This window comes from Ipomoea nil, unplaced genomic scaffold (assembly GCF_001879475.1).
Source record: "Ipomoea nil cultivar Tokyo-kokei standard unplaced genomic scaffold, Asagao_1.1 scaffold1421, whole genome shotgun sequence".
In the NCBI taxonomy this organism is placed as follows: domain Eukaryota; kingdom Viridiplantae; phylum Streptophyta; class Magnoliopsida; order Solanales; family Convolvulaceae; genus Ipomoea; species Ipomoea nil.
Genome location: NW_017617849.1, coordinates 1,870,133 through 1,884,171, shown reverse-complemented (window position 1 = coordinate 1,884,171; position 14,039 = coordinate 1,870,133). Strand labels below are relative to the sequence as shown.

The 14,039-nt window shown below is 36.6% G+C and overlaps 1 protein-coding gene across 4 annotated transcripts; it reads right to left on the bottom strand.

Moving 5' to 3' along the window:
* Positions 1–8,968: 8,968 nt before the first annotated feature.
* On the bottom strand, positions 8,969–11,865 carry LOC109188007 (PAP-specific phosphatase HAL2-like). Of its 4 annotated transcripts, none has more exons than XR_002055344.1 (4): positions 11,445–11,865; positions 10,314–11,001; positions 9,511–9,874; positions 8,969–9,285 (listed from the first exon to the last, which is right to left on the bottom strand). XR_002055344.1 is itself a non-coding variant. In XM_019338465.1 (3 exons), exons 1-3 carry the CDS (start codon positions 11,599–11,601, stop codon positions 9,571–9,573), a joined length of 1,149 nt encoding a protein of 382 aa, XP_019194010.1. In that variant the 5' UTR covers positions 11,602–11,865; the 3' UTR covers positions 9,436–9,570. The 4 variants fall into 4 exon arrangements, 1 of the variants encoding a protein (XP_019194010.1); XR_002055345.1 differs by having other exon boundaries at positions 8,969–9,259; XR_002055343.1 differs by having other exon boundaries at positions 8,969–9,249.
* Positions 11,866–14,039: the final 2,174 nt, after the last annotated feature.

Below are 14,039 nucleotides of genomic sequence, written 5' to 3'. Positions count from 1 at the left end.
TAAGAAAAAGAAGTAAAAATTAAATTTTCCAAAAAAAATCTATGTACATTTTCAAGTCTATTTTAGTATAAGTGATTCAAGTAGTGTGAAAATGTTAAAATTTGAGGATTACAACACTTGTTAAGAGACTTAACTTAATTTAGAATTTAAAATTGTTGAAAAGAGCTATCAATATTGATGATTATTGTAATAAATTAAGAATAATTTATATTCAATATTTTGATCATATTATCATAACAAGCAACTCGTAAGTTAAACTGCAGTAATTTATGCATTTGTAGAAGCTTAGAAACAAAATTACAACTTTTATGAGTACAGAATACCCATAATCTTACTTATGAGTACAGAATACCCATAATCTTACAAAGCTCCAATGACAAAGCACATGTTTTAGTTGTAAGTTCATCATTCTTGTCCTTTATAGCCATCTGCAAATGCAGCATACTCAGAAAAAGGCTCATAATTGGAGCATTTAACTACAAATTAACACCCAAAAAAAAAAAAAAAAAAAAAAAAAAAAAAAAACACCCCCAGTAAACCCGCATACCCCCCCTCCCCACCGGCAACAAAAAGAACCGCCACACCCAAAAGTATTAACCCGCCTAACCCCCCAGGAAAAAAAAAATAAAAAAAATAAAAAAAATGCCCCTAAACCCCTAAAAAGGGCAAATTATGTTGTGCATCGGTATGCACCAAGCATGGTGCATACTGATGTAAAAACGACGTCGTTTTAATAAAACGCGCGTCTCCTGTAAAAAAAAAAAAAATCAAGTTCAAAACTATAATTCCATAATCGATGAACTATAATTCCATAATCGATGAACTATATTTCCATAATTGATGAACTATAATTCCATAATCTAATCTATGAACTAAAAATTTCAGAATTGTTGAACTATAGTTCCATAATCGATGAACTATAGTTCCATAATCGATGAACTATAATTCCATAATCCATGAACTAAAATTCCATAATGAATGAACAAAATAATGTTGTTACTAGGAATCGAACCTGAATTTTTTAAAATGGAAGACGCGCGTTTTTAATAAAACGACGTCGTTTTTGCATCTGTATGCACCATGCATGGTGCATACAGATGCACAGCATAACTATTCCCTAAAAACGGAGCAAATCACCCCCCCAAGCAACACAGCTCCCCCCCGCCGCCCACATACAACAAGCCACCGACCCCATATGCACAAGCCAAACCGAACACACACACACAGCAGATGGGAAACCTGGAATGCGAGCAGAAGAACCACGCCTCGGACGCTTGGATTGGCGTGATGAAGACCCTGCCATTCTCGTCGTCGGAGATTGTGTTGGAGGAGTGAGTGCCGTCAACCGAAGGCAGCAGGAGCGACACCGGAGACGCGAAGAAGAACAATTGGGAGAGGAACGGACGGACACGGCAATAGAAGAGAGGAACGGACGGACACGAAAAGTAATATATATTTAATCAACACATAAAATACCATAATGAGTGGTGTTTAAGCCCATAAAATCTGCTATCAATTATTACACCCTAATAAAGACACCATCAAAAAGACAACAACACCCCCATATGCACAAACATCAGCCGCATGTGGCTCCCAAATCAGACTAATCTCATCCATCCAAAAAAATAAATAAATGTACCAGATCAAGCCTCACCACCTTGCCTGCCAAAGGTAACCTCACCAGATTCAATATCTATATATATATATATATATATCTATATATATATATATATATATATATATATATATATATATATATATATATATATATATATATATATATATATATATATATATATATAGAGGCGGGTTCAGGTGCGGCAGTGTCTTACGGTGCGGTTATTTCTTACGGTGCGGCAACACCAATAGTTCACCAAATATGCACCATCAACGTTAGGAAATATACCACACAAAACAGAGTAAACAGAGCCCTGCATCACCAAACACACACCATTAGGTGTGAGTAAAAACACCATACACTGTTCGGAAATACACCATTGGGGGTGGTGAGTTATATGGTGTGTTTTTTTGAGTCTGTGGTGTATTTTGTGATGTTTTATTACATTTCATTGGGGTGTGTTTTTATTACACTATTGGTGCATATTGTTAATACTGTTGGTGTATTCTGAAATTTGACCGCACCGCCGCACCGTAAGACCCCGCCGCATATGAGCGCTCTTCTATATATATATATATATATATATAATAATAATAATCAAATTAGACGTTGAAGCCTTACCATGTGAGTTGTGAACAAAAGTGATTCCAAATATCGGTAAAAGTGTAGGACAACATCCAATCTCCGATGTTTGAGGTTTTAATTTTCATGTTGAATTCACAATTTTCTGGTTTTTTTTTTTTTTTAAAATAAAGGAACTAATTCATTAATTATAGGTGAAACGTTTACAATAAAAATCGATGGAATGGTAAAACATTTTTTACTGTCAGACATAGAAACAACTTCCATAGTAATGCTGTAGAAAACTTGATTCGCAGACTGTTTCACAAATTTGAAGTTGAATTCTTTGTAGGAACTTAAAGCTTCTTTAATGATTTGATCAAACGTACTCAAAACTGACACCGGTTGAATAGTCTTGCACACCACCTGAGTATCTATTTCCATTTTGCTATCCATTGACAATATCTCCATCGAGATGAATTGCATATCATAGTTCATAGGAGTCTCTTTTTCATTGTCATGTTTGTCACCCAAGATGAGATCACATACGGCATGACCAGTTTTATCGTTTTCACGCTTTATGAAAAAGAACTCGCCAAGTAAATGAGAGGAAGAAATTCATCAAAACAACGAGAGGAAAAACACAGAAACTGAAAACAAAATTAAACTTGTAAAACAAAGCAAAGAGATCGAAACAACAATGTGAAAAATAAGGGAGTAACGACCAGTAGCAGTGGAGATGGAGGGGGGAGCAAGGTGTAACCGGTGGCGAAGGCGGAGAATGTAAGAGAAGACGGTGAAGGCAGAGAAGACAATAAAGGCGAACGCTATCTACAGTGGAGATGACGGCAGGGGAAGACGATCAAACACCGCCTTCGATCCGCTTACTTCACGGAGGCGGCGCCGTGTAAAAATTTGAGCGGTCGAAAACCAGAGAGACAAGAGGAAATTAGAAAAACCCTTCTCCTCACGAAACCCTAGAGGTGTAAAGTACATTATTTTTGAGGTATTTAGTTTTGAACAAAGTTATTGATGGATTATATTGACCCGGGTACTCCAAATCAAATAATCCGACAATTAAATGATAAATAGTAGGAAATAAAAACAAAGGTAGATAGTAGTATGAGAAAGGCAATGAATTGTTAATCATGGAGACAAAGTTTGTATTAATGAACTCTGTAATGCTATTACAAAGATTGAAATTAGATGTCCCAACAAGACAAAGATAATGTTCTCATACTCATCTCCCCTAACCTTCCCGCGAGAATAGGGCGAGAGGTTATAATCACCATGAACCGCACCCCGCACTATACGAACTGCACCAGCAGGAGACCGGGCATCTGGCCGAGCGCGGAGCTCAACCTAAGTGGATGAGTGCTGGACTCGACCCAGACAGCGGACGCTAAGTTCAGGCGAGACTGGGCTCACCAGCCACGCTTGGACTGGCTAGGCTCGATTCCGGAACTCCACCACTGATTAGGTCCGATTTCCTTCGGGTTGATCCACACTGGATCTGTTTATAATATATCCATCAGTTATAATGAATCCAACCAATTCAGTGGGTGTTAAATAAGTGTCACGCGAGTAGTTGGAGTTGGAATATATATTCAGACATTTAGTTGAAGAAATGGCAGATAGACATCCCTTTATCCTATGCCATGCATTCATATCATTCATTCAAGGAATTACAGATTTGGCTGGGCACGGCAGAAAGAAGAAAACAGTGAAACTGTGATGAATGATAGAAAAGCATTCTAATATCATTGATGTTGGCACATGAGATCGTGTGATACCCAAACCCAAAGGGCCATACCATACCTTAGCTTATCTTGCTCAAATTTAATACCCATTCCCCACCTGCACTTCCCTTAGCTTTCATACTCACATTGCTGTCAAGGTGTCTCTGATTTTGACCATTTAGCAACCCTTCCCATTTTCCTACCTTTATACCAACACTACAAAATTCTCTTCCCCCACTCCACTCTCTTTCACGTTTCTTTAATTTAAATTCAAATATTTCATCGACTTGTTACCTAACTTCAAATAGTACATTATTAGTTATCATAGAGAAATTTTACAATGTTGTAAGTTACAATGTCATATACTACTTTGCAAATTTACACGAACTTTACAAATACATAATACACTCATATTATTGTAAAATTTTTCTCACAACATCACAACAGTATTAAAGTTGTACACTATACTCCTGTAAGTTAAAAATTCAAATCCAAACATTATAAATGGAGTATAAGTACAGCTCGACTCTTAAATGGTCGAGACATAATTTAATTATCCGATACCATGGAGGTATGGTACCGAAAAGACTATATATATATGTATGTATTTTTTTATGTAAACATTATTTTTGGATTTACAATGCATCTGGTTCCACTTTGTTTCCCCAGATATTTACTGTGCCTTATACTTGATATATATGAAAATAAAAAGATTAAGGAAATAAGCAAATTGTGTTATCTCCTTTCTCAAGTTTCCACTCTTAGCAGATACTGTTGAATCTATCTCCAATCCAGTCTGACTTCGAAGGGGCCCACGTAATGCTGACATGGCTTCCGGAATGATACGATGTGGCTGCTGGCCATGTACGCCGTGACCCGCTCCGAGACCCGAATGTCCTCCATTTTCAGAACTTGCAGTCTCTTCACGTATTCCGGTACGTGGACTAGGTCCCACACCACCCCAACGCCGCCGGGCTTCAGTACCCGTACCACCTCCTCTAACACCCGCATCCGCTCCGCTTCCGCCGCCGCGGTCCGCGGCCCGAACTCCTTTCCTACGGTGTGCACGAACGCTGCCGACACGACCACGTCGAAGCAGTTGTCGGCGAACGGGAGTGTCCTCGGGTCGCCGGCGCGGCACGTGACGTACTCCTGGACGCCCTCCATTCCCGCCGTCCGGAGGACGGAGAGCGATCGGCTTTGGGCCGGGTGTAACCCGACAACCCGGCCGGAGGACCCTGATTTCTTGAGCTGGAGCGCGACGGCGTTGAGGAGGATTCCCCGGTCGCAGCCGAGGTCCAGGGCGTGCTTCACGGATGACCAGTCCCCGACGGCTTTGACCATGCGCTGCGCCATTTCCCAGTGGAGCGGAACAGAGGAGTAGAATATGTTCCCGGCGGCGACGAAGAGGCAAACGGCGGAGAGGGCAGTGACGGAGCCGGTGAATCCCGCGGCGAAGCCCGCGAGACCCGGCCCGGGCACAAAATGCTGGAAAAAGAAGCATATGGGTTCAAAGTAAATGAGAAAAAACACCGAAAGAGCGGAGAAGAAGACGGCATGAATCAAAAGAAACAGAGGTGTTTGCCAATCATCAACGCCATAAATCCCATAGATCTGCGTCCAATCTCTACCCGTCTTCCCCATTACTCTCCACGCCGCGCCGATGCTCCTTTTTCTTGAATGAAACACTACAAAGGTCTCACCTTTGACAATATATCCTCAAAATCTGCACTCACCCACAACTTCAATCATCAAAAACACATGATTGCTGAGTAAAAGCCAAGCAAAATTCGCAGGAAAATGATTGAGTCTGACATTTACACTTACTGATAATAGCAGTACACACTAGTAGTGTAGCATAGATACTAGAGAGGTCCAAGATTTAACTAGGCAACAGATTAAATCGGGTAAATCTAGCTCGCAACTTTCAAAGTTTGGCTGCTGCCTACTTCCATTTTCGGAAACAGAGCTACAGTATGGGATGCAATCAGATCCGGGGAAAGAATGCAGAAGGAGAGAGAGAGAGAGAGAGAATAAATTGGAGATCCCAACACAACACGGTAAGAGTGTATATGACAGAGGACAGGAGATGAGGAAAAGATTAGTGGTGGGATGAAGATGATGAAAGCTTAGCTCCCCCTTTTTGAAGTCGGAGAGTTCATATATGTCAGCGACGCGGTTTCTTTGAGGTGAGCCCTGAATTTGTATATATTGGTGTAGCTTTTTTCCCACTTGATTCCAACTTTTTTCTGGTTTCTGCGAGTGGAGAGTACTCTGCAGATGAAAAGAGAGGAATATATATATACTCCGTATTATGTAGGCATACATACGATACAATACATAGATTGGCGTATTATATATATATAACGTACGGTGTCAAGTGTCAACTCTGAGCATTGGAAAATTGGAATGGTAAAACACAAGGAAATGGTAGAGGGGGACCCGGCGGGTTGAAAGCAACGACCCGATCAACTGACACGTAAGGAAGTGGTCTCCTTCCCTTCATCATTTCCCCTTCATGCTCTGTCCTCCAAATGGATGTTCCTCTTTCTCTCTCTTTTTTTAGTACATTTTTACGTTATATTAATCATAGACCTCCTACTTAAAAATAGTTATAGGAAGTAAATTCTAAATCGTCTCGTGATCCCGTCAGTCTTCAAGTTTTCATTTCTTACCTGTACAATCTGTGCACAATGAATTTTTATTACCAATGATCCTCAGATTTATAGTGAGATTCAATACCGAGTTTTGATTTGATAATCAATCTTGATGTGCCAGATTAAGGAATATGTTTACTCTAAGAAATAATAATGATATCATTTTCTATTTTTGCATGAGTAATAAATCTTTATTTTCCTATAATTTTATCTAATTTAGTAAATACGGAGTAGTATATAAGGTATGGAATATACAAACTGAGACAGAGATAATATAAGATATTCACCTTTTGTCACACATTAAGTTTTGCAGGCTCTGTCAAATCATATGAATCAATGGTTATTAAATACACAATTGAAGTTACTTTTTTTGGGGGGGTATTGGACTGTAATCTTTTATTGTATATATCTGTCATTTTTAAGGTTTGTCATTTTCTGACAAAATTCCAAGGACGGATTCCGGAATTGTATGTAATTGAAGCAAAGTCTTAGCAGTAAGCTCCGCTAATCAAGGGGTTTCTAAATCAATGACTAAAGGATTATATAAATATAGTCCGCAATTTAGTATTTGAGAGAAGATGTCAAAATTTAAATCTCAATTGTGACATTAGACAATATAGAAATTATTTTTAATGTGAATAGATTTCTCGTCTACATCGACATTTGGTTCTTTCTGTTAGTCTTGAGTCATTGTGATTTATATTTTCTTAAATGTTTTGTTGATGTAGGGACCATTTGAGTTGGAGATTCTTGAGATAAAGATTATATAAATATATGATGCTTCTCCTTTAACAATTACCCTTTCCCTTCACCGTCTTACACTCTTACCCCAATCAGAAGTCGCAAACCATTTGTTTGATTACCCTTTTCCCTAATTTTAAATTACTCAACAATATTATATTTCTTTTAGTATTTGGTAATGATAGAGATTTTTGAATTATCTTCCCCCAAAGACATTTTGAATTATCATGTCTAGAGAATGATGAGATTGAGGTTATTACTGCACTACTTTCATTCAACTTTTACATTTATTCAAACAATCTTTTAGAAATCATTTTTGTCAATTTTTTAATACTCTGTCATAGTGCAATATTACTCTCCCCTTTCATCAGATTTAAAGATCCTGAGGGCTCTTTGTCATTCAAATATATATATATATATATATATATATATATATATATATATATATATATATATATATAATTTTTAAAAGGGTGAATATTATATTAGGATGATATAAAAAGACGTTAAGTAGGTGGATATTTTGAATAATTAGAAGCGCCGCTGCGTGGATTCCAAAGGTGAAGAACGCGGGAATTCCAGAACATAAAATGCCAAAGAATAGATATTTCATTTCCATCACCTCACCCAAAAAAAAAAAAAAAAAAAAAAAAAAAAAAAAAAAAAAAAAAAAAACTACAATCAAGAGCTAAAACCATAAAACTAATTTTGCTGCCTTCTATCACTTCCAACTTAAAATTTTATTTTATTTTTATAATGAAAAACAAGTTATAATTTGTTAGTGAATTGCAAGTAGGCAAGAAAATGAAAGTCATATTGTAATAAGATTTAAAAAGATTAAATATGACAATGTTACTAAAGTTAATGATTTTAAATGTGGAATTAATTCATGTATAGTATAACAATAATTCATTGCAAAACCATGCTAGTACCTCAAAAAAATGAGGAAAAAAAAGAAATGCAAGTAGACAAGGAGCATAAAATTCGGTACGGAATGACAGAAAGCAACAACCTCGGATCTTCAGTCAAGGATATCATATGCTTACCCAAAACAAAATCTGATAAAATGCAGAAAATTATGATTCCACCCGCGCTTTACGTTTTCCAACACCGTATTCTATATTTGGGTGCAAAGCACAAGGTAATACTAACTTAATTAGCATTTAATTATGATGCCTGTCCATTTTTTAGAAAATAATACTTTAGTAAATTCCCCTGGCATTAATAAAATTTGATAACCTGTTATTTTTCTTTTTTAAATAAAGAAGAAAATGAAACTAGAAGTCACTATTATAAAAATATATGACATGACTAATAAGGGTATTAATAAACAAAGCTTTCAAAACTTTCAGTAAACTACTCGTGTTCGTATCGAGTTAACAGCCCTACTTCTCTATGCACATGTCGAACATCAATTTACTTCTCTATGCACATACTAGACTATAAAAATAAAAATAAAAAGAGATTTAACATGTGTGTAGATTAGGTCATTCTCAATTTATTTATATTGTATTTTTTAATTATGAAGTGCCAATTCATGGAAAGATTATAAAAATTGGCCCAACAAAAGTGAGATTTACCCAACCCAACTCATGCCGACAATTAATTGCATTCACAAATGTTGACCATCTCAAACTTTGAAACTTAGTATCTTATCTACCAGAATTACTTTTATTTGCAAAGTAGGCATAGCCCATAGGAAGAACACTTCAAAGTATGTGCTGGCTTTCATTGACTTCTGCTAACATAGCATCAAAGTTCAAAAAGTTTAATGTTAAACCATTAAATATATTAATGAACAGCCAGCAATCCAACATTGGGTCTGGTTCTTTCAAATTTTTGTTTTCTTGGAAATTTACAGTCTCTCTTCCATTTTCTCTTCTTGAAACAAGGGGGAGTGTATAGCCGCTGATTCAGAACACAGTGTTTATCTCTGCAATCAACTACATTTTGGTGAACTTCAACTAGGCTTTTCAGATGGGGAATGTAAGTTAGAATAAAAAGCAGAGTTTCAAAGCAAGATTCGAACCCATGACCTTTGGTCTGGCTCTGAAACCAAATTCAAGCATGTGCTCCATCACAACTAAAAGCCTAAGCTGATAATTGGATTGCACATTAATGGCTATATGCTCAACACAGTTGAAAGTGTGGGAGATGTTTACGGGAAAATGTTCAAGTTATTGAAATCACTTACCGAGCTGCAAGCACTGCGATGGCGTTGGGCCGCTGCCATGATATTGGAGCAGAGAATGGGTTATAGACTAGATGATTCCCAGCTTGCATAAACAGCTCCAATAATCGCGTCATGCAGCTTAACTCCGGAGCAAGCTACTATTCCCCTGTCAAGACCTTCAAGGTATACCCCCCTTGAAAAGTCAAGCGGGCGCCCTCCTGCATCGGTTACCACACCCCCGGCCTCCTCTACAAGAAGAACACCGGCAGCATGATCCCATATCTTTTCCTTATATCCAGCTCTCGCAAATTTCATAAAAATCTCCGCATTTCCACAGGCTATGGCAGCATACTTCACCATGCTATAGACGCGCAAGGGCTGCTTCCTGCCAATAGTGACGACTACAATATTAAAAGTGGCATGCATGTCTGTCATTCCTGAAAACATGTCTATAATGTTTCAAATGTCGAAGAACATAAAGATAGAGACAGAACTTCTTAAGCAAATTTGGATAACGTTAAACTCAATAATACTAAATAATTGTCTGAGAGGAGACAAGGGCTCACTCAAGGTATTGAGCTGGGAATTTTAGCAAAACTCAAGTCAAAACACCCAAAACCATCACAAAGGGGAACATGTCCATCCTGTGTTCAGAAAGGGACAATGGGTACTTTCATTTTGTTAAGTAATTCACTAATCTTAAACTCATAACCTTCCAAAAGATGACAATAACTATTCTACATCACAGTTTTGATCAACGAGGAATTCTTAAGTAGAGAACAGCAAACCATGAATATTTAAAAGGAGAATTTGTATTATGAAACCTGAGCCCAACAGAAGAAGCAAGTCCAGCTGTGAAGGAATGGTTTGTATTAGCTCTCTCTACTGGCTCACAAATAGTCGCCAGTTCTGGATCATCAATAGAAGAAACCCGTATTTCTCTTGCAAAGTTTGGCCATTCAAACTTCTTGTCGGTGTCAAAAACCAGTGGCTGCATCCAAGAACGGCCACAACCTCGACTTGTGTACATGACACATCCTTCCTCATGCTTTCCCGTGGAGGTCCAGTATATGTCGGGCATTGTATGATTCTGCTGATTTTGGTTATTAAGCTGCACCTTCATTGGATAATTAGGACATCCCAGCACTCCAATAACAACTTCTCCATTATCAACCAGTGCTAAAGCAACAGCATATTGATCCCGACGAACAAACCCCAGTGTCCCATCAACGGGGTCCAGGACCCAATGCCTGCCAACAGGACCACCACTCGAATTGCATCTCCTAATAGCTTCAAGAACTTGTGATCGTTCCAGAGCTACACCGGGACCCTTTAGGCCATACCTAGGTGCTTCAGCCAAGCATTCATTCACTGTGGTGATGACTTTATCCAGTATACCAGCTGATTCAGACATTGAAAGAGTTCGAACATCCTCTTCAGCAACTATCGAAACATTTTCAGCACCAAAATTTTCAGACAGGATCCAACTTACTGTTGCTTGGACACTCCAATCTTTTCATGCAAAAGAATCATGCAAGAGCCTGTTAGACATAGATAACTTAAAGGACTCGGCAGATAGTTGGCAAATGAAACTGAACAGGAAAAAAAAAACATATACGATTAATTAAAGATTTGTCTGTCAGAAACAAACTCATCCTCCCACACAGTGAAATTGGGTACTCAGATAATCTTATTTAATAACAAGGATCACATTTCTTAGATAGTGGTTCCGTTCATTCTTATACTACCACACAAGCAGGAAGATTACTATCCTAGATAAAGCATGAAGAACACTACTAGTTCTACAGCCAGTTCCCAGTAGAAGTGGCCTGGGAGCAACATTCTATGAATCTGCTACTTGAAGCAGAAGAGATTGACAAAGACAATGAAGAGTTAAAGAGGGAAATTGAGTGGGACCCAAAGAGATGAAAAATTAATAAAACATGAAATTGCACCTGCGATAGTTACAGGGGAATCGTCGTCCTTGGACTGAACCACGTCATCGGAAATGGAAAAAGATAAACCCTTTTGCACCTTTTGACAGAGAAAGCAAGCCATATGCACCACCCGGACCGCCACATTCAACTCCTCTGAGTACTTACCCTTGTCCATGACTTACAATTTCTCTGGAGTTCCCCAGAAGGAAAGAAACCTCCCCGCCCTCTTTCCTGGGAGCGGTGAAGAAACGGGTGGGTGGATCCGATGCCTGCAAGGCGATGAAAACGTAAAAAGCTTCGCCTGAAGAATTATGAGTTGGAACACATCGCCGCATTACTGTAATTGGAGATCCAACTTTTCAACAACGTTGAACGGTTTGCATTTTGTGTGAGAAAAAGAGAAATGTTGATACCGTTGCCACACACTCCAACTCTGAACATAATTTTCCAGTAGGATTTTTGTCTACGAGAATTATAATGCAATAGGAAATGGGCTTTTGGCCCATTAAATTTCACGGATTCACATCCTCCAATCGTTATATCCTACACCACGGCGCACATAGCACTGTGCGCCGCGCGCCTCCCACAACGATGTCGTTTTGGGGTCGTGTTGGGAGGCGCGGTAGGAAGTTGCTGAGATTATGTGTATTCGTTCACAACGTTATGTGTATTGGTTCATACAGTTATGTGTATTTTTTATACAATTATGTACATTGTTTTTATACAATTATGTACATCCGAATCAGAAAATTTGTGTGTATTATGTTAAAAGTTGATGTGTATTATGTTAAAAGTTTATGTTTATTATGTATTATGTTAGATTATGTGTATTATCTTTTAAAAAGAGTATGTATATTTTGTTATAACATTATGTGTATTCATGTATAACATTATGTGTATTCAAGTATAACATTATGTACATTCTTGAACAGCGGGTTTTTTTTTTAAAGAAAAGCCTACTGCCATTCACTGGGGCGGGAAATTTCAAAAAAAAATTAATTAAAACGACGTCGTTTTATATTTGGGCGCATAGTGCAATGTACGCCGTGGTGTAGGATATAAATTGCCTCACATCCTCCTCATAATTTCATTTTCATTAATTAATGAAATTATTTTATACTCCGTAATTCAAAGAGTTTTTATTTTGTCAAAATATCATTTTTAGTTCCTTGACTATAATACAAGTATTAATTTTAGTCCTTGACTATTAAAATTTTTAAATTTAGTGCATAACTATTCTGTTTGTATCACATTTGGTCCTTAACTATTAACATTTTCAAATTAGGTGCATAACTATTCAATTTGTATCACATTTGGTCATGTCGTTAAATTTTTCGGGTGACCGGCTAATTTATTTAATTTTTATTTTTAAATTAAAAACCTTAAAAATAACAAAAATATAAAATAAATAAAAAAACGAAGTCCATCCCACCCCCTCGTGAAGACAAAGGAAGAAGGAGGTGGGGTAGTCGGCGTTCTCTTTTTCCCCTTATTCCTTTGTCTCCATCGGAGACGAAGAAGGAGGGTGGCCGGCAATTTCTTTATTTTATTTTGTTTTTTTTTTTTAAGTTTTTTAATTTAAAAAGTATTAAAATATTTTTTTAAAATAAAAATTAAATAAATTAGTCGGTCACTGGTGACTTGGCTAGAAAATTTAATGATAGGATTAAATATGATACAAATTGAAAAGTCATGCACCTAATTTGAAAATGTTAATAATTAAGAACCAAATGTGATACAAATTGAATTGTCATGCACCTAATTTGAAAATTTTAATAGTCAAGAACTAATATTAATTAACTAAAAATGATATTTTTTCATTATAATATATACAAGTTTTGCACGTGCATTGCATGAATGAACTAATGCACAATGTTTAGTGCAATTTAACTATCGAACAAAAAAATGTGTAATCAAACTATTAAAAACTTAAAAATTGTGTAAATAGCATTTTTTATAAGTTACTTCCAAATTTCCCTTAAATATGATGTCACAATGTCAAATTATATATAAAAATTATTTTAATTTTAATTTTTACTGTAATCATTATTTATCTAATACAGTTTATACAGTTCTCTTCCTCATAAGAGTCAGATTCGAAGATATTAAAAAACGTAAGAAATTTAACCTCACAATTTCTTGGTTCAAACTAATTAAGTATTTTATGGTACTCAAAACAAAATGGCACATTTAGGAGAGATTCTTTTAGTTGGATCACTTATTATCGAGATATTAATTAATTTTATTACTTTTTTAACAATTAACTTCTAAATACAATAAACTTTTAATTATTAAATCTTTTTAGTAATCTACAACATAAAATTTTCATTATAGCACTTATTTTAAAGATTACATCATTTTACTGATTTGACTAACTTCACCCTACTTGAGCAAACGCTTTTCCAATACGTTGGGCAATTATTTACTCATTAGAATTGAAGAATATAATATGATATATATATATATATATATATATATATATATATATATGTTTGGTTTAAATTTGGTGAGCAGTTATTTTCATGAAATGGGTTGATTCAGAGCATGTAAATGCGGAGTTCTAAGATCAAAGCTTAAAATTGTGAGCCAACATGTATGAGTTTTGATGTACAC